Here is a 25,875-nt window from a genome sequence, read left to right on the forward strand (position 1 = left end):
GAGTCAACATCTGACTAAGTTAACACCTTCTCTGAAGCAGAAACAAACATCAGATTTTTGTCCTTGCTTCTTAAAGTACAAGGGAAGCTTGACCTGCAGGAATGACACCAAATACAAATAAAAATTAACAATTTTGGGGATTGCAGACATGTCTACACGGCAGTGTAATACAGACATAATTAGGTAAGATTTAAATAAGCCTATTTGGGTATCACAAGTGGCAGAGAGCTTAGAGTGGACTATCGTCCATTCAAACGTCCAACACAATGACCAAACCAAACTGTCTGATTTCATGAACAGATTTAATGCATTTCTGTTAGCATAAACAAACTTCCAAAGAAGAAAGAGAAGCAAATCCACAATACTTTAACAAAACTAACATAAGACATTAATAACAATATTTTATAGAACCAGCTAGAAAGAAAAGCTAATTTGGAAAGGTATCTGGGAGAGATATCCACAGTAAGCAAAAGATTTTTTAAAACTAAATTCATTAACATTTCAAACTGACAGGTTACAGCAAATAGGTTTACCCTTTATCTTCAATAAAACCAAAAATCCTGGGAAAGTACATACAAAAAACTGTCAACAGAATACAAATTTGCTTAGTAATTAAAAGAACTTGGAAAATTACTGGTAAAGACGTACAATATACTATTCTGTCCTTTTGGTTGAGTGTATGATACTGGACATACTGGTTAAGACTGAAGGAAAAATGTTGTCTTCTAAGTTTGCTCACACCTTCCTAAGCTTTCAGATCTCCTAGAATAAGACATTACCTCTCTGTACAAAATCTTCAATTTCTTATATCCTTCCACCCTCATGGCTAAAGCTACATGACCACCACGCATTCTTTAAGTACAGGGTCACTAAATGTTTCTTTATCAATTCTCTTGTCCCATTCAGTGCACATAACGAATGCATTACAGAGCAAAAGTAAAAACCATAAAAGCAGCATTTAACTTCATTTTGAGAATTGCATTGAAATAATGTTAATTTAATGTAGTTTTGTACATACACAAGCAGTCTGCGTGCCTATTTGTGCGTGTGCACAAAGAAACAGGCATATTCCCATTTGAAGGGAGGAGGTTGCTTATAAATTTTATGGAGTCCTGAAGTTAACTAAGTATTCCCCTCTCCTGCAAGGAAGAGAAAAGTAGGGGACATGCTGACTTGTTATTCATCCACATTAATACCTGGTTTTCTTAGAATATAGCCCATTACCAAAGGACTTTGAGGAGATTTCATATATTCAGAGAGTGGTAGAAGAAACTGTTAGATTAACCTCATTTGGTTTTCTGCATGTCACAGGCCTTGTATGTGATACCCAGTGGAGACAATCCAACGATGGGTTTTAGAAAGGCATTTAACCTTGAATGCAACTATGAGACTGCACACCTCTACTAAGTCACTCCAAGTCTAAGCTTCACCACAAAACATAGTGTCTTACCATCCATTCAAATTCTTCTAACTTCAAACTCACGGGTCTTTTTCTTTGGCTGCCATATAAAAAGGTCCTCCAATATTGGACGTCCTGTCCTTAATGTGGACACTTCAGTAATCATGCCTCTTAACCACCTCCTCATGAAACTAGACAGATTGAACTTCTTCAGTCTCCCCTTACAATACAGGTTTTCTAGATTTTCTATCTTTTAGGTTTTCTTTGAGTCTGTGATAGTCTTTCTTTGATATCCTACTCTGTTTTTTATGTCCCTTCTTTAGTGCCATTTCAAGTAGGCCTTTGTAATTTTCTTCCCTAAATGACCACCTGGATCATGTGTTTTAAAAGTAAAAAACATTGAAAACATTTTAAAATGTTTCACATTATTTTTACTGCAGGACAGGAATCTCGTCATGCTAACGTGGAGGTAATCTGCTGAAGCTGGGCATTCCTCCCTCACCCGAGGTAGGTGTACCTACTCCAACATTTTCAAAAGAGTCTAGTTGCATATCATAAAGAACATCATGTACACATAAAATAACCCCTTCAATTTCTAAATATACAAACAAAACTTCATGAAAGCGAAACAAAAAACGCTCCTTACCTGCCTGGGGTCTGATTGTTGTGAGGGATTCCAGGTAGTCCTTCATGTCTTTGTGTTTGAAGCCAACAGAGATTTCAAAAGGTGTTTTATGTAGTACATTCAGGTGATCAGGATTGGCACCCTTCTCCATGAGCTGCTGTGCCAAGCTCACCTTTCCACTAACAGCTGCCAGCATTAAAGGACTCCAGCCCATAGTCTTCACAGTGTAATTACAATCAGCTCCCCAGTCTAATAGCAGATGTACCACTGCCTCATGTCCATGCTGAGCAGCTGCCATTAGTGGAGTGATATCGGGAAGGTCATCTCTGCTGCTGTTAAGTACACTTGTGCTAAAATGGTCATAATTGTCTACAAAAGCTCCAGATTCCAGCAACAATTTCACCATGCTGACGTGGCCACCTCTGGAGGCCATTGTGAGGACACTGGCTCCTAACTTATTCTGTGCGTTGAGATCAGCACCATTCTCCAGCAAGATGTGAGCCACGCTTAGATGTCCAAATCTTAAGAGAAAGAGATAAGGAGAATTAACACCTTGGATGGCAGAGGCTTCTCAAAGAAAAGCGACATACTCTGAACACAGAAAACTTTGTTACCAAATTGGCTTATTGACTAATACACTATGTGGGATCATGCATGCACTGAAAAAGTAGGATAAAAACTTCAAAGAGTCAAAGCTAAAGAAAAAAAAAAAAAAGACCGTTCTATAAACTTGATAGCCAGGCTTTTGTATTTGCATCATCCCTTGCTTTCCAGTTGTGAACCATCAACGAACCCCCACAATGGAAGAAGGCTCAGAGAAGACAGGCATGTGCCCATGAAGCTCAAAGAACACAGCCAGTGGTCACAGCTGTTGTAAAGCTGAACTTCTTTCAACACAAAGGGGTCCAGAGGGTGGCCTTTGTTTTAAAGAAACAGCTCTATCAGCAGAGTGGGACAACTGGCTGTGTGAAAGGCCTTTCCTAAAACAATCAACAGAAAGTATTACCCTCCTGAGTCAGCCAGACTGTGTTAAGCCCAACACAGAGCACCAAAACTGAGCAACCAATGAAACCAATTTTGAAAAGAGCAAGGGGCTTGAGCTGGCTTCCAGCCACATATTCCTTCCTGACAACTGGGGACACCCAGCATCATGATGGTGAGCGTACAGGGACTGGTAATGGGCATGTCATTTGTCCTGTGGTTCAACTCTGTGTTGCAGTTGCTACGTGAGGCTTGTGTTATGACTTCAGGATATAGCTGGATCACTAGGCTAAATGAAAATCCTGTGTAACATCAGATATCTTCCAATAAGGAAACTTAGTATTAAAGCATTAAACCCTTGACACCAGTTTTACCAGTGACCCAGCTTTGATACCTCTTGACTACCAGAAGTTTGTCAGTGAGTAAAAGACAATCATGCAAGCCATAAACCCAACCATCTAGCTAACCGTGAAATAATGGAAACCCTTTACTGCTCCTCAGCTGAGGAATCCCATATCTTAATAAACATAATACACTGACAAGATGTGTACTTTGTGCTCTTGTTGCAGATATCATGCATTACTACATGTTTGTGCAGTGTTTAACACAATCAAACTTTGATCCTCAAAGCAGCCTTTGTATACTGCAGCAAAGCAAATGTTAGTTGAGGAAATCCCAAAGAATGCTACTAACTGCTAACAGGAGACCAGAACTCCCTAGTTTCATTTCAGAAAGTACATAGCTGCAGAAGTAAGCCTGAGGGGCCTGTCTAATCCCTAGGTCTATCCTGGTAGCCTTCACTGCATCACCTCAGTAGAGCCTGCAACCCTGTACATGTGATTAATTTAATGCATATATGCTATCTCCTGTCCAATTTCAACAGGGCTAACCACAGCCAGAAAATTAAACATGTACATAGTTCAAAACCTACGTTTGTACAAACACTACGTTTCCTTTTTGGTTATCCATTAAAAAGAAGAAAGAAACACGCTCTCCCACTTTATGCTTTCTCCACAGGTTTCAGTGATACCTACTTTTCAAATGGCAGCAAGTCATTTCTTTAAAACAGTGAAATGGTTATTCTGATTTGAGTTTATTGTTCTTAGAGAATGAGAGTACGGTTTTCATTAAGGGGAAAAAAAAAAAATCCAGGAATGTTCCTGCAACTTTTTTCCTTTTTTTTTAACCTTCATAAAATAACAAAATTGTTGAACCTTGTCTTCCTCGTTCTTACTGGGAAACCAGCTGTGTGACTCATTCTTTAGGAACTTTCTATGGGCTTTAATTGAAAAGAGAAATGAAACAGACTCTTTTCTTCCAAGTACTTTAATGTTATGAAAAAAAAAAAACCACCAAAAAACATTTCTCCTCTCAATTAAGCAATCAATTATTATAGAAAGCACTGCCCTCCAACCTTGCAAAACACATCTGTAAACCCAAAGGGTACTGGTATATATAAACACAAACACCAGCATTAGCAATACAGGGACCTCCCACAACCCAGCGGTGGGTTACATGAGGCATGGCGTCACTGATGCGGAAAACAATCCAGTTTTGTCATTAAAACCCTCAGCAATGATTTTCCATAATTCTCCAGTGAGCTGCTTAGGAAAATATGGAAAAGCCAAGTGAAATTAATTATTTCTGTTTGCTTCAGTATGTTTTATGTCAGAGGTGAGTTCTCAACAGGTAGGTAAGACACACACATACCAAAAAAAAAAAAAAAACCCAAAACCATGAAGTAAGGGTGTATACATATCTTATTTCCACAGAAGGAAAGATGGGCGCAGCGTTTTCACATTCAGGTCACCTCTGACTGCGATTCTGCCCTGGCTTTACCCAAAAACCCAGCACGCACAGCTTCAATCACCACATCCTTCCCACTGAAAGGGAAAACCTAACACCCCAGCGTAACGCTTACCCAAATTTAAAACCCAACAACCCCTCCTCACCCACCCCCGGGGAAGGCAACAGGTGACCCCTCGGATCCCCACCCCGCTCTACCAGCGACGAGCAACCGCGGCCTACAACATGGCACCTTCCCCGCCCGCCCGCCCGCCCTCACGCACGCTAACCCGCCTTGAGCCCCCGCGGCGCTCCCGGGCGCCCTCCCCCGGCCTGGGGAGCGGGATTTTGAGGGCGAAGGGGCCGAGCGCCGGCGGCAGCGGTAACCGCCCTGCCGTTGACTAGGCCGGTGCCCCGCGGCGAGGCGAGATGGCGTCCGGAGACGCCCCCCTTCTCCCTGATCCCTCCCCTACCTGGCCGCCTGCATGAGGGGGCTCCATCCGTAGTGGTTCCTGCTCTGTACCGAGGCCCCCTTCCGCAGCAGGAACCGGACCAGCTGCTCGTGGCCCCCCGCCGCGGCGAACTGTAGCCCGGTGTTGCCGGCCTCGTCGGTGCAGTCCACGGGCACGGCGGGAGCCGGCGAGGCGGACGCTTCGCCGCCCCGGGGCTCCGCCGCCGCTGCCTCTTCGGTCCCGCAGGAGGAGGGGGCCGCCGGGTCGCCACCGCCGGGCAGCCCCAAGAGGCGCCGAGCCGTCTCGCAGTCGCCCTGCTCGCAGGCGCGGAGGAAGAGCTGGACCTGGGGGGGCACTCCGCACTCCCCCATGGGCAGCGCCGGCGAGCCCCGAGCAGCTCGGCCGCCCGCGACCGCCCCCCCGCCGCCGGCGGCTCGGCGGCCGCTGGGAAGGCAGCGGGGAGGAGGGGACTCCGCCGGCGGGAGGAGGCCGGCCGAGGGCGGCCGCAGCGCCCCGGCCTCTCTCGCCAGGCGGGGAGGGGCAGCCGGGAGCGCTCCTCCGAGACGGGAACGGGCTTCCCCGCCCGGCCCGGGGGCCTCGGCGCCTCTCCCCGCCAGGTCGCCCTGCCCTGGCCCTGCCCCGGCGGTGTCACCCCTCCTGGCCCCAGCCAGCGCCTGGGTCACCGCGGCTCCTGCCCCTTCCCCAGGTGTTTCCTGGCATCCACTCGCATCTGGGCTGCAGCCGTTTTCCACGCCGTGTGCCTGCTACCGTTACTGGATCCCATACAAAGAAGCGTCTCTGCATTAGGTGCTTTTCTGCGTGGGGTCACGGCAGCAAGCCTTCGCTCCGGGGCTTACTCGTGCTCACCCGACATAACAATCCCTTTATCCTGCTTTCTAATATGACTTCTACAGCCTGGTGTGGTCTCTCTCTGCCAGCCCCACTCCACTTAGTTCAGCCTTCACTTGCACCTTCCTACTTTGTTTTCCCTTTTTAGCTCAAAACCAGTCCCTTCACTGAATTTCAAGATTCACAGTTATTAGTCAAAAAACAAATTTCCCAACCCCTGATAACCAATCAGTTAGGCTTATGGTTTAAAGAGTTTGGGCATAAAATTGTGATTTCTTGTGGCATTTCTAAGTATCTTCTCTCTAGCTTGAGCCTCCCTTGTAACCTGAAATCTTTTCCAGGTTAGACTGATTTATGAAGAAAAAAAATAAATAAAGCACTGATGAAATAACTCTGGGGCTCCAGTTGACCAGTCACTGAAGGATAGTATCATGTCCTAGAGGTTTGGGCAGTTCATTCTTTATTACAATCAGTGACTTCAATATCAGAACATGGCACTTACTACAGTGGTGGAGGGTTTGGGGATGAGAGGACTAGGAGAGGTTTATGGGGAGTGTAGTGAAACCACCAAATGACACTAAAATGAAGCCATCCCCTGGTTTTAGGCAGTGGCATCCTTATCTCCCAAGTTACATGGCTTTCTGCTTCTGATCCACTTGCAAATCCAGATTGCCAGACCATTGCAGCAAAGGGCCATAGAAATTACACTTGGAGAGAGACTCCAGCAAATGAGTACTGGCTGTGTTAATGGCCACTTAAACCAATCCTCTGGGAAAGCACCGTTTACAGCAAAGAAAAAAAAATTACCTTTGCAAATTTATCATTACAGTAAAACTGGACAGTACAATTCACTCTATGTATAGATTTCAGAGCCTGGAAAAAGGGAATGGCAGGAGTGATTAATGCAATACATTATTCATGATTGAAGAAAACTGGGTCATACTTACCATATCAAAGTGCATGTTCGTATATAGTCAAATTAGTGACAGGATCACTCCAGTTTATCTTGGATATAAGCTATTGAACATGTCGATCATACAAATCTATGTTATGTAGCTGATGATTATGCCATCAAATTCTACTAACTAGTATTTTGAAATTCCAGACAAAGATATCATGAATGTGATTAGGAACCTAACAGCAAAAGATGCCATTCTTATTTTAAGAAACTCACAGGTAAGCAATAGGAAATATTTGTTGGGGTTTGCAAAATGAGAGAGGAAATTATTTGTGCTAAATTCTGCTGCTGTCATCGGATGGTCATTACTATCTTCAGTTAGCATCCTAGGCATTTATACAGATATGATCACTCAGTGATTTCTGTCACTGATTGAGAATCAAAATACCATGAGGCAAGGGAAAAATAATCAGGTCTCTTCTGAAGTGAACAAAGTGCTATAGAATATTCTCATGGTGATGCAGTACTAAGCTCTCTGGAAAATATAGGACTCGATTTCTTCACCAATGAAAGAACAACATAAGCCTTTCAAACTGTTCATTAAGGTAAGATAATGGAGAAGACTTAGGTTGGAAGATAATACAGGAGAAAACAATACCAATATTCTCAAGTGTAGATTGTGCATTAATCGTTTGGGAGGTTTGTCCAAACCTCATCTGGGAAAAATGCATTGCTTTTGACGAAGAAATTCCTTCATGTCATCAGTGCGCTAATTTGTATAGGTCAGTGTTGGATTGCTCTAAGGTTAAAATAATTTAAAATGACAGAGAAAAAACTGATGAATGAGAAAATTACTTTAGACTAAAGGAGATGAGAAAAGCGCAAGGAACAGAACAGGCCCACCACAAAAAGCAGAAAAGGCAAGAGCAAACATGTGAGGTCAACATTTGTGAAAGTTTTCTAACAGAAGCCTCCATTGTAGATGGTAACAAAACACCAGCCGGGAGATAAATGGGCCAATGTAAGCTTTATTAAAGCTAGTCATAATACAAGGTGACACAAGGTGAGATAAAATCAGAATCATCGTTCTGCAAGACACAGAACTCATCATTTGTGAAACAAAGCCTAGGAAACCATTAGGGCATGTAATGTACCTGTGAAGTAAGTATAATATGGCAAATATGCAGTGATGTAGAACTACAAATTGGCCAGGTAACGTGACAAAAAATTCTGTTGCTCTTAGGGTAGTAATAGGATGTAACACATTTGGACGTACCGTTATACCATGACACATGAGCACATTTCTACCTCATATATAATTCAGGATCACATAATATGGAAGATTATAAAATTACCATCATAATCGAAAGCATCTCAGAAAGGGAAAAATGCAAGTAGTCAAGCAATCTGTTTCAAAGAAATCCAGGAAACTAGAGATAGCTGACTCAGTCATAATCTTCATTATGAGTATCTGGGTATGACAACATCTCAAATCCCCAAATATGATGGCATTATTTTCATGACAATTCAAGGAATAAAGAGCTTATTTTCTACTGTAAACCCTTACTGATCTGAATCTCAAGGAAGTCATACTTATGAGTTAAAAAAACCTGAAAATTTTAGTATGTGTTTTGTGTGAAGACTCTCATCTCTCTGCCCTAATGAAAAGACAGACACATATATTAGAAATACCATCACAGAAAAGCAGATGCTTCGCCAAGTATCATTAGACTAATATATGTTAACTTTGGTCCCTTCAGGCACAGAAACAGAAATAACCTTGAAAAAATTACTAAAAAAAAAATGGTGGTAAGTGCCTACAGTATAGGATGACTAAGATTAATTCCACCACTTAATACACCCTTGAGTTCTTGGTTCAGAATTTTAATCATGGTGTATATAGCAACTCTCCACTTTGTCTACTCTAACCAGCTGCTATAGCTTTGTGAGGAATTTACTTCATTTATGTGTTGCAGAATATGCCATAGCTTTGACCAAACTTTCAAAAATTATTTGCCACTCAGTATTTTAATTCACTGTTCCTGCACAAGAATGTATAAAAATCAGTTAGGTTTCCAATATAACAGACGTTCAGTAACAGGTCACGTCATACCGTATTTTGTGCACAGAACTGCAGTTTTGTTCCAATATTTTTTGACAGCTAAGCTTGCTAGCCACAGCTTCCTTTATGTACAACATCTCTTCTACTGCCTGCAGTTCATGCTTGGTATTTAGCTAAGAGTACATTCATATATCAAGAAAACATACCTATAGCAAGCAAATATACCAATCAATGCCCTTGCCATGCATATCCTTCCTACTTTTAAGCTATCCTGGCTTGCATATGACCTTTTGAACAAGGTATTTTTTATGTTTGTGTGTGTGTGTATGTGTATATATGCAGACATACATATGTACATATGCACATATACGTACTACCAAGATCTGCAAACTAGTACAGGTTAGGTCTTGCCTTAGTAATCCACTGAATGCCACCTGTTTTTATTGGCATATCAGTATAAGAATTATGCAGCATTCATCAGTCTGATAGAAGATCCCTGAAATAACTGACAGTTTCTATCTCACTCATCAAGTCTGTGGTTTTAATCTATTTTATTTTTAGGCCTCTGTATCCACCGTTCTTTCTCTCATCTAAATTCCAGTTACGCTCTGCCTCTGCGCTATGCACCCAGCTTAACTCTTGACCCAAAGCCTACCCTGTAAGACAGGGTCCGCGCAGAAGCACCAAGGACCTCAACACCCACCCTTCTGTGCAGACCTGCAGCTGGGAAAGCGGGGTGCAGCCCATTTCATGTTTTGCTTGTGCTACACAGCTGTCTCAAATACAGACACTTTCAACACAAACCCATTAATAAAAAAATCCTTGGCACGGGTAGGACAATGGGGCGAATAATAACATTTAAAAAATACAGGTACACTTGTGCTGACAGAAGAGAGAAAGAACAGCCAAGGTGGGAGTTGGAGGGGGCTGTTTCTTTGCAGGACAATGCTATTTTACACCCACTTAAAGCGATGGTGAACAATGATCCATAGATCCAAAGCTATTGCCAGTGGGTATGCTTTATAACTTGGCTGAATTTTCTTGACAAAATTTCCTATCTATCTGCAATGTATCATGTTCTTTTGATAATTTTTTCCCTTTTCTTTAGAACTCGTAAGTGTTGGCTGTTGCTAAAACTAGGAACATTATTCTGGAACACATTATTTGGTACTTTCTTTTCCCCTGAAAGTATGAATTCAGGAAGTTTTTTTAAAATGCAGTATGCTGATACTTCTCCACACCCCATTTCCATTTTAGAATTTTGCTTCATTTTGACTGAAAATACAGATCTAACCAAAAAAAAATTAAAATAAAACATCGTATGAGGAAGATTTTAAAGCTTTTGCAAAATTTAATACCTCTATTTTTTTCTGCAATGTATATGTCATCACTACAAAATAAGAATAACTTTCAAGAATATTAGATGTGTAAAATAGTTCATCTTAACTTACTGCTTTAAGTTTTCTTTGTCTGTGAACCAATTCCTTCAATAAGCTCATATATTTTAGGTAAACTAAATATTGCCTGCAATTTAAATGGATATTTCAGTAAGCAACAGATACATTCTTAATTTCAGCTATTACATTTGCTATAATGTAAGTTCCTGTGGACAATTACATATTGTCCATAAGAATTGTGTTTAGTATTCTTCTCTTAGTACTTTTTGAAAGGTTTAGTTAATATTTTGTTTCTTCATTTGTGAAAAAATACGATTTCACTTTTTTAAAAATAAACTCTTCAAATGTATTCATTATTCCACCGATCTTCTGTTTTAATTTTGACAGCTGAAGTCAGAATAGATCTTCCTAGATAAGTAATGATAGGTTTTATATGACTTGTCATTTATTTATTTCTAACTGAAACTCTTGAAGCAACTGAATTTATAGCTCACTAAACATTATTAATCTTTAAAAAAACTCTCAAAACCAATTGTTTTAACTTCCCTTGTTATTAAGCCTGAACAAAACGAATTGCTTAAAAGGAACTTTTCCATGAAAACATTGCTACAAGCTTTATGGCTAGCAGGGAACTCATTTGCCTTATTAATTGTAGATTTTTTTTCTCCAGGGCTTATTTTTACATTCAGAGCAAAAATCTTCATAATTTAAGTAATTCAGCTCAGAAATTTCAGTCTTCTCATCTTAATTAAAGCCCACAGACTTTTAAAAAGGTTTAAGAAAAAGTGTCTTCCACTTCACATTCTTTACATCTTGTCCAAAGTTATTTGTGAATGCAACTGATTTATTCTTAACGATTTTTGCATTAACACCATTATTGTACTTTCCCTTTCTGAATTTCCTCAGATTTATGTGCTTGGACATCATCCCTGGGGAACTACCATTTACTAGTATTGCTTTCAATCCTCACTGTGATGATGATCCCAGCAAGCCTTCCCAGCTACTTTGCTCTAAGGTTGTTATTAGTACTGAGAGCCACCTCCCTTACTTTCCCACCAGCTGCAACCTTTCTTGCTTCTGTGGAAAAAAAACTTCAGTCATGTTATCATATTGCGTTTCTTCCATATTGTTCAAATACTTAAAATACTTAAATAAAATACTTATTCTAATACTTAAGAATGCCTGCAGCAGAACTGTCCTGTTCTCTTTCTCACTGTTCTTAATGAACACTCAGTCCTACATTTTGCTCTTTACATCTTCCCAATCTCCTCCAATAATTTATTTCGGGAGTCCAGGAGGATCTCCTTCTCCTTTGACACATTTCAGGAAGTCCTTGTTGGGCTCCTCATGCTTAATATTTCTGTTTCCCAATTCTAAGTAGTTTGCAACCTCACACAAAGGGAAAAACCCAAGAATATTTGTTCCAGACAACCAGATCTAAACCAGAAGCATGTTCCAGAAATGCTGGCTGTATCTTTTTTTTAGTGTCTATCCCTCCACCAGCCAAAAACTAGGGAGCCTGATAGAAACTCAATACCACTGATGCCAGCTGGGCTTCCTTTATTCAGGAAGGACGGAGAGCAAGGAGACAATGCAATCACTGGACATGCAATTACTAGTGCCACTTAACTCTTCAGACCCAAAACTTGCTAGACACAGCTTCCTTTATGTAAATATATATTCTCATGTCCAGCATATTGGTATTTAGTAGTTGTCTACAATGCATATTTGCACACACATACTTTGCTAGTATTATGCTTAAGTTATTCTAGCTGGTACGTGTGCTTTGAAAGTAGATTTTATGCATATATAATTATCTGTGATAGGTGTGTAGCTGAATAAGAAATAATGAAATATCTATACACACACACTCATCTGCAAATCCACCTAAACTACTTGATTTATGCTAGTTTGCCAGCGTCAGGATGACTTATTATTATGCAGCACCCTTCTGTCCAGAGCAAGGCCTCCACAGTAGTTGACAGTCTCTGTGTTTGTTGTCATATACGATAGTTATTATCATGTAAAACCTGAAACAGTTCATAGCTGTATGCTGTGACCCTGTCTGGTAGCGACGAGGTTTTTCCCCTTCCTTATGTCAGATGTGTTTTCATCTACCTGCTCAGCAAAGCTGCTGAGCACTGCCCAGTACTGCATACCAGGCTGAAGTCCTTCTCTGGGACGACAGGAGTCCTCTGCAGAGGGTAGTGGAGTAAAGAGTCTCTTTGAAAAATGCATACAGCAAACGACACCCCAAAACCAGAGGTTCAGCTCCCTGCTGAAGGTGAGAGAAACTCTTAGCAGTTATGTTATACTTAAGGTTTTTCAAAAGCAAAATCACAAATTCTCATGTAATCTCATAGCCTCAGGATTGCAAGTTTGGACAGAGCTGCATCCTCTTTGGGGGTGAAGTGAAAAAGCAGTATGGATGTGTTGTTGAGTACGAAGCAAATTAGAAAGTTTCAACTAAATGCCACAGTTGCTTTTTTTCCCATAATTCAGTCAAGCCATGAAATGGACTGCCCATTATCTGGAGAATAAATTTGGGTTTCTCACTTGTCTTCTGGATTTCTGAGCTGTGAGGCCACACAGGTTGACTTTTTTCAACCAAGAGCACTGCTTTCGCCAGTGGAAGAGTTTGTCATTAACTCCCATGGGTTCATGGCCCACGTTCTGTTTACTTCTAGAGGCAGCAGAATGGATGAAGCCTGCTTTCCTACTGACTTGTTTCTTTCAGTTCCAAAGATTTTCTTGGTCCCTTCGTGACGAATAACCTCCCATGCCGTCCTCCGGCAGCCCTGGCTACCTCTGTCGGGAGACAGCAAGCCTTGGGGCCGTCCCCGTCATCTCCAATGACCAAAGCAGCTTGCCGTGGCCGTGCCAGCCCTGTGTCAGCCGAACCCTCCCTCGCCTGGGGGTACCCCTGCGTGTCGGCCACACAGCTACCAGCGCTCACGAAGCTCCCTCGAGCTTCAGGCTGACCAGATCACCTCCTCCTCCTCGAAGGGTAAGAGCAACTGTACGACGGGGACGTGCCTCCCCCCCACATCATAGTAGTGCATGGCCCAGAGGCACCGGGCTGGCCCTTCTCCGCTCCCTCCCAGCCCCGGGACCGGAGGGGCAAGGTCCCGGGGCTGGGTCAGGACCATGACCGGCTCCACCAGTTGCGTCCCCACTGAGAGCCCGCAGCGAGCGGGAGCCGGGTGCCTCCCCCGGGGCTGCTGGGGCCCCCGGGGCCGAGCAGCCCGCCGAGCACCGCGAAACCCCAGAGCACCGCTCCCGGGGAGCCGGCCGGGGCGCGGTCCCCCCTCGCTGGCAGGCGGGACGCTCCCCCCTGCCCGGGGGCGCCGGCGGGAGCCGCTCCCCGCCCCGCGCAGCCCCCCCGCCCGCCGCTCTTCCGCGCCGCGCCCCTCGGGGCTGGCCGGCGGCGGGGCGGGGAGGGCGGAGGGCGGAGCCGCCGGCGGAGGAGCCGGGCGGGTTTCCTGGCGGGGGCAGCGCGGCGTGGGCAGGTCCGTGAGAACTTCGCCGAGTCCGCCCGGGGCGGAGGCGTGCCTGTACCCGTGTCCGTGTCCGGGAGAGGCGCCCCCATCTCCGCGGCCCCGCCGCCTGCTCGGTATGGCCGGCCGCCTCGGCCGCGGGATGTGCTGGGGCAAGCGGGGCCGGGGCTGCCGGGGCGGGGGCGCGCTGCTGGCCCTGGGGCTGCTGGCCGCCGTCGGCTTCCTCGCCTGGCGGCACGGCCCGCCGCCCCGCCACGCCGCCCGCCGCGCCCCGCCGCCGCCGCCCGCCGCCGCCGAGCTGCTGCGGAAGCCGGTGTACACGAAGCCGGCCCTGGACCCGGGGGCGCTGGGCGAGCTGGGCCGGGCGGTGCGGCTGGAGCTGAGCCCGGCCGAGAAGCGGCTCCAGGAGGAGAGCGTCCGCCGGCACCAGATCAACACCTACTTGAGCGACCGCATCTCCCTGCACCGCCGCCTGCCCGAGCGCTGGCACCCGCTGTGAGTACCCGCCGCCCCGCTCCGTCCCGCCCCGCCGGGCTCCGCCGCCCGGTGACCCGGGGGCAGGTGGGGGCGGCGGCGGAGGGGCCGCGCCCGCCCCGGTGCGGCTCCACCGGAGCAGCTCTGCCAGGCAGAGGAGCGTTTGGTGGCAGCGGTCAGCGCGGGGTCACCGTGTCTCGGCTGCATCTCGCTCCGAAACGCGGGGGCTTTTAAAACGTTCTCCTTTCTTCACCCCCTCTGCAACCGCTTTCGAGTCACAGCGTTTGCCCACGAAGTTAAACCAGTCGCGGATTTTGCCTGGCTCCCGCCCTTCTGCAAGGTAGCGGCAGTTGCGTGTTGGTGGTGCCTGTGCAGCTCAAGAGAGAGTGTTTTCCCCTGGCAGCCCCAGCAGTGGGGTTGGAGCCCTTGGGCAGGGGACGCTGCCGTGCTTCTCCCGTGCTTCTCCTGTCTGCTGGGTAGGTCACCGTAGGCAGCAGTATACTTTTCCAGTTGCTCCCAGGTTTACAAATGTTAACGCTTCCCAGACTTCAGCCTTGTGTAGTATTCAAATGTCTTACACCACACAGTATAAAACAGATTATTTCATCATCAGATTTACCAGGAGCGTTGTAGAAATGCTCACAGAGATGCATAATGTTCTTCTAAACTGGGACTTTGCTTGTTCCTGGATACTTGGTTGCAGGGACAATTTACATTTACAAATCACATTTACATTTATAACACTAATGCCGGATGATGACATAAGCAGTTGTAAACTAAGGGTTAGATCCTGTTTGATGAGATGATTGCACTTCACAGGCAACTGTTCGGCACAGTTGTGAAGTCAGTGCTGCGCAGCGGATCGGGCTGTATGGTCAGTTCTGGCCTAATGCAAATACTCAGTTTAGCGGAGGGGTTCACCTCCGCACGGGCTGTCCTGTAAGTGAGCAGCCGGCTGGTGAGAGGAATGGGTTGAGTAGTTGTGGGTATGTGCCTTCGGCCAGAGGGGTCGGGGCAGAGCCATGGCTGCTACTGGCCGAGTCCTCTCCTCTGTTTCACTTGAGCTTGGCTTCAGCCAGTTTATTTTGTCGCAACAGGTTTGTGTGGTATGGTAGCAAAGAGCTGTGGAAAAAACAGGGCTCTGTCTCTGACGTGTTCACATCAGTGTGTCCTGTCCCGTGGTTCACCCAACTCTGCTTATAAATGCTGTATCTAAAACATGAATCCTATGATAGCTCCTAAAAAATTGCAATGCAAGCTCATGATCTTTTTACTGTAAATTTAAGCGTGACAGTAGGCTTGTTTTTCTTGGTTACCTTTTATTCCCCTTTTAGAAACAGGCTATAGACCATAGGTTAAAAAGGACCTTTTTAGTTGCATTTCTACAGAAAGAATTTAAATCATTTCAATTAATTATTCTGGACTCCTGCCATTTCTTTCAGACAGGATGTTGGAGGAAATGGAAGATCACAGTTGTTGAGCAGAGGACGTTATAGATGGGAGAAAGATTCTTGAAATGAAAATAAGTGGGCAGATGGATTTTGCTACAATGGTACATCCTTTTTCATTTGAATAGTTGTATGTTTGAAATGACAAAATGTATCCAGACCAAAAGGATTGCAAGGCATCAATGACATAATCTCAGAGATAATTGCTTTCTGAGGATGGGGCTGTGTTGTACCGTTGTAGAATCTGCTGGCAGATCCTTCATGTCTTTTCACACAGCTAAATCTCAATTATGGCAGAAATATCGCAGAACATCTATCCAGCTCACGCAACAAATTAAAAAAAACCCAAAACAATGTAGGGCCTATATAGGTTGAAAAGTCAAGTCTGGGAAAAATATGGTTTAGTTTCTTTATTTTAAGGTTGGTAATGCTTGACCATTCATGATCTTTGGGTGAGGCTACAGTGGTAGGAAATAAGTAGTAATGGTACACTTTAACTAAACTTCAGGTGTCCACAAAGATGATGCAAAGGCTGAATTTTTACACGTGATCAATGAAGCAGTTTTGGTACCTGAAGACCAGAAGGTGACAAAGAGACCATTTTTTTTTTAGTGGAGTCTCAGAGGAGAACCAGGGAACTGTGTGCTGGCAAGCCTTGGATCTCTTCCAGGCATATTATTTACAAGCTGTGGTAAGGAAAAGAATTAGTAGCAAATAGGTAGGTATGATCTGTTGAGAAAGAGTCAACTTGGCCTTTGTCAAGTATGACGTGTCTCACAAACCTATTGGAGTTCTTTGAAGGTTATAATTATACGGATAAGCAGGTGTGGTGTTATTTCCAGAGGCTTTTGCTGAGTTCCATAAACAGCTGTGAAATAAGGTGGAAATGTCTTGCATTTATCAATAACTGAATAAAAACTGGGAAGCACTTGTTTTCTCTCTCCTTTTTTTTTTTTTTTAAAGTAGTGGAGGGTCACTGGTAGTTCCACAGAAATCTATTGGACCCAATGCTGTTCAACTTGCAGCATGGATTCCATACAGAAGTGACTAATTAATTTACAGCTCTTCAGCCTGAAAGACAGACAGTCTACTGAGAGGGTGTCTCTTGCTGAGCCGCTGCAATACTAGGCCAACACATGAAGTGAATAGCAAAATTTCTGCCGCTTCCTGGTTCCAAAAATCCATTTACTGTAAAGTATAAGGAATTTCATCTACTGGAAAACTGACATCAAGTATTCATGAGATACTAACAGATACTATGCTTGGAGACTTTATTCTGGGCTTTTGGTCTGTTTCAGCATATTCTTATGTGTGCGGAGGTGAGACTGGAAATTTTAGATCCTAGGAAAACAGGAGGAGGAAAGGAAGGGAAATAAAGGTAGACAACATCCCCACCACCTGGATGCCCCACTGCTTCTTTTAACCTTCATGCCCTCCCACATTCATCAGTGAACTCACTCTGGGTGTGAATTGTGAAAATCACAAACATGAATCTAGTGAAAACTAGAATTTTGCTAGTAAGATTGAGAATATCCAAACCAGTAAGCCTTTAAACCTGGTCTGCAAAATTATGTATACAAGGTGTTGCTTTATCAGAAACTGATGACAAAAAATTTTTCTCAGTGCTATGTTTTGTACATCCTGTACTTGCTATCAGACCAGAAATGTGACAGTAGTTATTTGCTAATACCTGTGTCTGGTAAATACTGTGCAGGAAGAGAAGAAGAATAATAGTTTGATTGAGAATGCTCCCCATATAATGTATTGGTTGATGGTATTTGATTATGAATCCTATACAGATGTTATTTACTTTATTATAAAGTTTCTTCAACTTTAGGTGTTTCTCCTACTAATATATTCCTGCTAATGTAAACATTCAGAAGACCTTTATTCTTCCTTGTTCTCAGAGACCACTGTAAAGTGTTTTTCTCAGAACTGATACCATTTCTACTGAAACACAGACCTGGAGAACTTCACAATTTGTATGATTTCCTTTAGACAGTTTCTGCTTCCTTTAACTGTCTGCGCTTGAGGTCAGCAGCTGATAATAACGTGTTTCATCACACAGAAACTTTTTAGTTTTATTGATGGCTAGAATTGTCTCTGTGTGTGTATGCATATAATTGTACCTATATGTGTACATATATATATTTAAACATATAAACAAACATATATACATAAACTATTAAGAATGTTCTTTTTATAAAATATTATGCATAAAAATGAAATTACTAAATGGTGATACAGTTTGTACAAAGGTCGAAGTGAAACATGCCATAGGGTCAGAGAAGATGAAGGTTGGAAGGAACCTCTGGGGTGTCTAGTCCAATCTCTTGCTTGAAGCAGGGCAACTTCAGTGTTAGAGCGTGTTGCTGAAGGCCATCCTTGTCTAGTCAAATTTGGAAAGTGTCCAAGGATGGAGATTCAACAGCCTCTCTGGCTACCACTTTCAAGGCTACATCACTGCCACAGAGAATTTTTTTTCCCCCAATCATAAAGTTGTCTAGATGGCCCAGGTTGTCTTCCCAGTGTTTATCCTTCATTTCTTGAGTTTATACACATATGGGAAGCAACCATTATAGCAGGTTTAAAAGAAGCAAGCATCCTCTGTCAGATATTGACCTACTGAGGGCTGTGTTGGGGCTGATGGCCTGGGCTGTGCATTTTGGCTGCTGCTGCTCTGCCTTCGTGCTGTGCAGCAGCAGGGCCACATCCTGTCCTGTGGGGCTTCTCATCATGTACTCATTTTACAGGACTGCGGGATTAGGCAGACAATGGATAGGGTCTTTTAGACAGCTTTTACAGACTATTATGGTGTGTAAGAAATGCATTTCCAGTTTTTCTGCATGGATTCTTTTAGATTGAGGACTGTTCTCAAAAATTTTTCCTGATTTTAGACATTCTACCTTCTTTTATTTTCTTTCTATGTTTCTCACAGTAGGGGCGCATTGCACATTTATTTCGGGGATGGTTTCTGTAAAATCACACCAGCTTTCTTTTGGCTGACTCTTGTTACAAAAGGAGCAAGGCAGGGATGGGCACTTTTGTGCCGACTCAGCGTTTTGTGTTGTCTCTTTCATGGTAGAAGCCTGAATCAGCCCTTGGGCCTCATTTCACTTGTGCTTGCAAGCAAATGGATTTGTCTTTCCTGTCATTCCTTACCTGGCAAATGCTTTTGAGTAGCCACAAAAGCCCCCCAAATATTGAATATGGTCTGCATAATAATTAGCAGCTATAAAAATAGAGGTTTGTTCTTTAATTCTAGATAATTTTCTATGTTTTGGAGAGAGCGCTTTTTTATATATGTATGTTTTTATATGTATGTATATTAGTATCTGTGTATAGATAGATATACACAAACACTGAAATTCCTCTGTCACCATCATTTATGCCTATAATATTATTTATTTTTTTGGGACACTGTCTTTGAGTTTAGCATAGCAATCTTGTGCTAAGATTTTTTCCAACTTTCAAAACTGCTTTTCCTGTCTGTTCCCAGATTTGAAGGTGATTGTCTTACAGTCTTACTTGTTACCATGGTTTGTTTTGTTTACTAGGTTTTAAATACCAAATTATGTAGACTGCTCATCTGATAGTATCTTGCCAGCAAATTCACAGAATAATCCTCAAGACTAGGTTTTGGTCTCTCTTCTACTCCAAAAAAAGTCGCAGCATCTGATTTTGATGGGTGTTCTGCTCCTGCCAGGAGTTTTAACCTGATGCCCTTCCAGGAAATGGCACGGCAGCCGGGTGTTTCCTCCTCAGCCCACCACAACTGCCTGACTATGCCCTGGAGTTTCTCCTTCATCTGTTATCTCAAGGTGAAGTAACTGCAGTGACTTTTTTTGCAGCGCCTATAGGGAAACTGAACTCTTTGGAGAGCTTATTTGCAGTGGCTTGGCCTTGTGGGTGCATCCCTTCACTCTGAGCATGCAGCTGATGGCACGCTCCATGCCCAGGCCTTGCTTTGGTGTCGGTATTCCCATGCTTTACGTTCAGAGTCCACAAGACACAACACTCTTCTTCCTATGAGCAGATGCTTTGCTTAAAACACTCTTAGGTGTATTTGATTTAGTAGTTTTGTGACATTATGGTCACTGGTTTCAGGTTGGGTTTGTTTGTTTTCTGAGCTTTTCTGGAATGGATAATTGGTTACTAATAACTACATTAATCATAATACCTTTTAGTCATTACTGTATTGTTAGTTGATGAGATTCCTTGCATTTATAAACAGGCTTTAGACCTGCAGAGCAGTGTGTCTCTGGGACATCTCATTCCTACTTCGTACAGTTAAGTGGGGGAGTAATAAATCTGCATCATTTTTGCTTGTTTTATTTGTTTTAAATAAGCAGGCTTGCAGTTTATGGCAGTACAAAATACAGCAATGCTTCCACAAGCGCTTTGATATTTAGGATATTTTACTATTTTTGCTTCCTATCTTCTGAAAAAATCTGTCAGTTTTCTTTGTCATTATGCTTGCATGTAATAGTCACCTGCAAATGCTTCCCAGAAGAGCCCACATGATTATTTTTGGACCATTTTTCTTTGCACCTTCTGGTAGAGATCCTCAGCTTACTCTGATGTCTAGATGAGTGTTTGGTTTTGGTTGATTTGATTTTTAACCTGAGAAAGTTCCCAGATCAGTGATAGTAACCACAAATTATGATTATTTTTTTTCTTCATTCAAACAGTGCTTTTACAATTGTAAGGATCAGGTGCATCCACACCCTACTATTAGTGATGGTTACAATAACTTCTTTCAGTTATTGTATTACTTTGCAAAATATTTTTCTTGTCCTGAATCAAATTACTCGCATCAAAGTAAGTTTCTGAATGTAGGTGTAGGAGATCATATGGCTCTGTGCAGGTGTTAAGTGTATCTCACTACATTGGAAGAAAATTCCAAACACAGGTAGCCATTTGAGGAAAATGAAACCACTGTTTCAAATTGGCAAAATAAAATAAAAATGCATTGTTTTTTCCCCATAGACACATGCAGAAATGCTTTCTCATCTGCACATCTGGAATCTGGGCTAGGTAGGAGCTTCTATTGCCTTTTCTAACAATTTGGAATTAGGAGAATCTATGGATTTCTTGAATTTTTGAATTTTAGGATATAGGTTTAGTCCACCCTCATAGGTGGGCTTTCTAGACATTTTTTTCTTAATGTATTTTTAATCTGTCTTGAACAGATTTGCTTTTATTTCTTTTCCCCAAACTTCTTGGCAAGTATTCTTTTCTATTTCAGACTTCTCAGCTTTCTTCCTTGCTTCTCACAATGTTTATACTAGCCAGCACAGTTCTTTATTATCTGAAATCTTAAAATGATGTTTGGCAGTCTATCTTGTCATGACCTTATTGTCACTGGCGGAATTGTTTTTTAAAACATCAAATAATCTGGAAAACTATTTCACAATCTAGCTAGCCTCTGTTTCAGAGACTTGATCATATCACAGTGTCGTAGACTGTACTGGGGGGGCTCTCTCCTAATGTGGTTTGTTTCAGCAGATGCAATTTAGGGAGCATTTACCCAGGCTGCTGGGCTGGGACTGGGTGATGGGGAAGTGTGGGCCAGCATCACTTTAACTCATGCTGCTTACGTGTTCCAGCCTTGCCCCAGATAATTCGGCCATTCTGGCAGTTATCAGCACCTTGTTGCTATCTGCTTTGGTAATCGGACCAAGACACACCTTCCGTAAACGTCAGCACCTTTTTCTGTAATATCCGAACACACATGGGGTATGTCGGTGTGCAAAACCAGGTGCAGCCTTTCCATGCTCCGATAAGACTTTTTTTTTTAACAGAACTGACGGTTCAAGGTAGTTTTATGTGAGAAAATAAATTAGTATTGAAAGTTGGGTTGCATTTGGAGGAGGTAAGAATAACCTGATTTATCATATCCTTTAATTCCACTGCAAACGTCGCAACTCTGTATCCCGGGTTTTGAGGTAATAGGGCTGCATTGCTTTTGGCTCACATGCTGGATTTCATCTATAGGTTGCCCTCCCCCAAGGAGGGGTGAGGAGCAGCTGTTCAAACACACGTTCAGTCTGGAGTAGGTAACGTGGCCTTGGTAACTCTGCAGGGTGGCTCAGAAACCAGCCCTGTGACCTGTGTCGTGCTGCTGAGCTTGGGGTGCTCATGGGTGGACCTGCTGAACCCTGAGCTGCTGCTGGGAGCCAGAGGAAAGGGAGAAGTAGAAAAGGGGGGAGAAGAGAACCCCAGCACATCTGTGTCCTGTGCTTTGGGAGGGTGGGAGAAGAAGGTGTTTTCTCTTGGGTGAAGGTACCTGGCAGACTCCTGAGTCCACATTGCTGCCTCTGCCATTTATGGGGTGGGAGTGGAGAACGTAAAACTAGATTGAGACACCCATGGCTGCTGCCATTCATCCAGATCGGCCGTATTTACTTATAGCCTACAAAACGCTGCATTTGATCACATTCCGTACTAAAAGGGTGTCTGCTGTTTAATTCAATGTCTTAACTCAGTTCAAATTAGGAAGAGAAAAGGAGGTTGTGTTGTGAGTCAGTGTGTCCACAGCCCACCGTAACCAACCCAGCAAGCCTGGTTCTTAACCCACTGTGTGAAACCCAGCCTGAAGTAGGACCCTAACAGTGTTTGCTAGGTGACAGTATGATGGTGCATATATGGCAATGTCACGTACCGTAGTCACATAAATCATGTTAAATCAGATACAGCAGTGACATGTGCTGTTTTGAACTTCTTGAGAGAAGCTATGCAATCTTGAACTTGCCTGTATTCTTGGGCATTCACATTGGAACTTCAAAAGCAAAACTTACGTAGTATACCTTTAGAAAGCATTAAATAACTTACGGACAGATTGTATTCTTAACAAATCTTTGAAAACTCACAGAACATTTCATATTTTTTCTGAAAATATGATATGCATACAGAACATTGAATTTGGAGATTAAAAATGTATTTTCCCTTGCCGTATCATTGTTGCAGTTGTGGTAAAAGTCTTACATAAAAGTATGTCAGCAACCATTGCTAATTAACTCATGGCAGCATGCCCAGTGTGCACACATTCATGCTCTCTCTCCCTGTGTATAGATACGCATCTCTAAGAGAAACAGCTCCTTACAATGAAATAAATTGAGTGATTACATTAATTGACACAAATGTTCTCCAAATAGACCATTTAATTTTGTTTAGGCATTTCCTGACTGATGTCTCCTTAGTTTCGAATAAATAACCTATTGTAAAGCTTGTTAAGAGAAGACTTTGTAGTTTAGCAGATTTCAGTATTAAATTATTAAACTGGTCAGCTGTATAGTCTTGGTTAGACTGTGACTTGCAAATGTCATGTAAAAAGGTGAAATGAAAAACCCACAGGAATGTGGATGTGTGATGATACACTTTTACATGCTTTGCTTCAGTTTCCATTCTGTGGAGTTAAATGTTTGAGTAGATGCTGTAGTGAAAGATCCAGAAAAGATGGTGTGTAGTGAATGTGGATTTAAGTCTGTGTTCAGGTACCTACCAGCATTATTCTCTCTCTTGTCCCGTCTAGAAAGGGGAAAGATGGGGAAAGATGGGGAAAGGACTCTTCACCAGGGAGTGTAGTGATAGGACAAGGGGTAACGTTTTTAAACTGAAAGAGGGTAGATTTAGATTAGATAGAAGGAGGAAATTCTTTCCTGTGAGGGTGGTGAGACAGTGGAACAGGTTGCCCAGAGAGGCTGTGGCTGCCCCCTCCCTGGAAGTGTTCAAGGCCAGGTTGGACGGGGCTTTGAGCAACCTGGTCTAGTGGAAGGTGTCCCTGCTCATGGCAGGAGGGTTGGAACTAGATGATCTTTAAGGTCGCTTCCAACCCAAACCGTTCTATGGTTCTGTGATATGACTTGAAATGACAGTGCTTCTGCATTTATTGTCCATGCTTGGAAATGTCACATTTACAGGCAACTCATTTTCTTGTGTCTGTGTTATGTTTTTACAAACTGTTTGGTAGTTATGATGACTAGGTTCAAGGTGATGTATCAGGCAGTCAATAGTAGGGACTGTAGGTAGTTTTCTGTTGTTTAACTTCAGCCGCAGAAAAGTTAAGTGTCTGCTCTATGGACAAGGGGGAGATGGGGGCCCACTGTTTATCTGTGCTAGATAAATGGCTTAAGGAGGGTGAGGTAAATTGCCTTCTGGATCTGTCTTTACGGACATGTAGAGTCCAGACAGTTAGCTCAAAGATAGCACCTATCTTTTAGATGGCTAATGTGAGATGCAATTAATCCTGTCTTAACGTGATCCCCTATATTGGGAAAGGACAGTGTTACGCATTTGAGGGTGGCATTAAAGAGTGCTTTAGTCAGAAGCCAAAAGCAGCTTGCAGTATAGGCAGTATAAATATACATTTCCAGTATCTGCAAAAACATATTTTGGGACTGCTGTCACTAGTTTGTACCCTCCCTGTCATTTTAATGACATATTGTAACTGATACGCATTTGTTTTTCTGAATAACCCAAAGTAGGAGTGAAATGATTCACTTGGAAAGTAGGAGCTTGGATACTTGGCTGACACATGGAGAATAAAAATACATCCTGAAGTTTGCAAAGGTGAATACAGAAGATGCACTGCTAAAGTGATTCTGTTGCAAATAGAAGTTGGGAAATGGAAAAACTGAGTTATGACCACTAGTCTTTAAGTCAGGTTTCATAATTGTAGTGTTTTTTTGAAGCTTGTATAACTTGTGAAGTGGTAATGTTAAGCATTCATATGCATGCCACTTAATTGTTATTCAACAACGCTTCTATGCATTTCCATTTCAGGGATTCATTCTTTTGAAAAAGATGTTCTTACACTATTATTTTTCCAGCATTTAAATGTTTTGGGTTTGTTAACTCCCCAATGGGATTATTTTTTAAGACTTAGCAAAACTCTTTGAAATTTCTTTCAGTACAGAAAGATAAGGGGCAGCTGCCCTGCCGCCATGGTGAGTCACTTCTATGCACTTGCATGCTGCCTTCCACCACAGAGCTAGTAAATAAAACACCCTTTTTAGTTTTGGCCTTTTTCTTGACTTCAGAAACCTAAGAAACGTGTACTGTGGTATGTCCCGTAGGAGGCTGACCTTTTTCCACAGAGTAGAGTACGCTCAATGAAGAAGGCGGCAATGCACAGTGAATCACAAACAGTCTGGGGATTGCCTTGCTCTGTGCCAAATTATGTTTTCAGTCTCCAGCATGTAATTTTCAGGCAAATCCATTGAAGTCTTTAATCTATAATTAGGCTTATAAGCTTCTTTAGACCTTTTGGATTTCCTTTTTAAAATAATGGAACATAACATTATTATTCTGTGAATCGTTCTGACATATTTTCCAGAGAAAACTTTCCTGGAGGTTTTCTATTTGTTTCTTTTTTCAGTTTTCTGAAGTGGGTAGGTAAAGATCCCATTTCCATCAAGAAATGAACTGAAATTACCTGGTACAAGTGACTGTGATATATAAGAAGAATCTTTTCCTAGCAGCACTGAGCATAAATGTTTTTCAACAGGCTAAAGTAAATATGTATTTCTAAAATTGGATTCATACAGTAAGTTCTTCTGTGTTTTTTTTTAAGAAAAAAGTTAATTAAAATGTCACTCCTTTTTCATGTGTTAATGCATGAACATTTGGCAAAACAAATCACTTCTGTCACCAGCCACTGGTGTGAGGCAGTTCTCTGTGTGAATGCGTTTGCCTCAGGACAAGCTACAGCCTGGAGGGACGGGCATTTTTGTGTTTCACTGTGTAAGTGTATGTGTATGTACCTGTCTGTGTATATCTGTATGTGTGTATGCATGCATATGCATCATATACAATGAGTGTTGTTGCACAGCATTCATTTCATGTTTGAGAAGCAGCCTTCTGTGTGCAGCCTCTGCCCAAGTGTCATTCCCCCTCATTGCTTCCTCATTTTCAGGTATTTATTACGAAAGTACTCTACAGACTTTTTTTTTTTTTCCCCATAAGAATTTTAATTTTAGAAATATTCAGATTCAGACTTTTTTTTTC

General features: G+C 42.8%; 2 protein-coding genes across 12 annotated transcripts in view; one reads left to right on the top strand and one right to left on the bottom strand.

The window, feature by feature from the left end:
• The window catches only part of ANKS6 (ankyrin repeat and sterile alpha motif domain containing 6), a 50,817-nt gene extending 45,139 nt beyond the window's left edge, over positions 1-5,678 (bottom strand). For all 11 annotated transcript variants that reach the window (XR_012629824.1, XR_012629823.1, XR_012629827.1 and 8 more), the window contains exons 1-2: positions 5,264-5,678; positions 2,046-2,545 (exon numbers count right to left, since the gene is read on the bottom strand). Coding sequence is in view for 1 of the 11 variants with exons in the window: in XM_074876079.1 (XP_074732180.1) it covers positions 2,046-2,545; positions 5,264-5,613 (850 nt within the window). In the remaining 10 variants the exon portion in view is untranslated. The remainder of the gene's footprint in view (positions 1-2,045; positions 2,546-5,263) is intronic.
• Positions 5,679-14,063: 8,385 nt separating this feature from the next.
• Positions 14,064-25,875, top strand: part of GALNT12 (polypeptide N-acetylgalactosaminyltransferase 12) — a 49,782-nt gene continuing 37,970 nt past the window's right edge. Inside the window, exon 1 of the mRNA XM_074893210.1 lies at positions 14,064-14,440. Coding sequence (XP_074749311.1) covers positions 14,064-14,440 — 377 coding nt within the window. The remainder of the gene's footprint in view (positions 14,441-25,875) is intronic.

The sequence above is a fragment of the Strix uralensis genome, chromosome 1 (assembly GCF_047716275.1).
Source record: "Strix uralensis isolate ZFMK-TIS-50842 chromosome 1, bStrUra1, whole genome shotgun sequence".
NCBI classification, from domain to species: Eukaryota; Metazoa; Chordata; class Aves; order Strigiformes; family Strigidae; genus Strix; species Strix uralensis.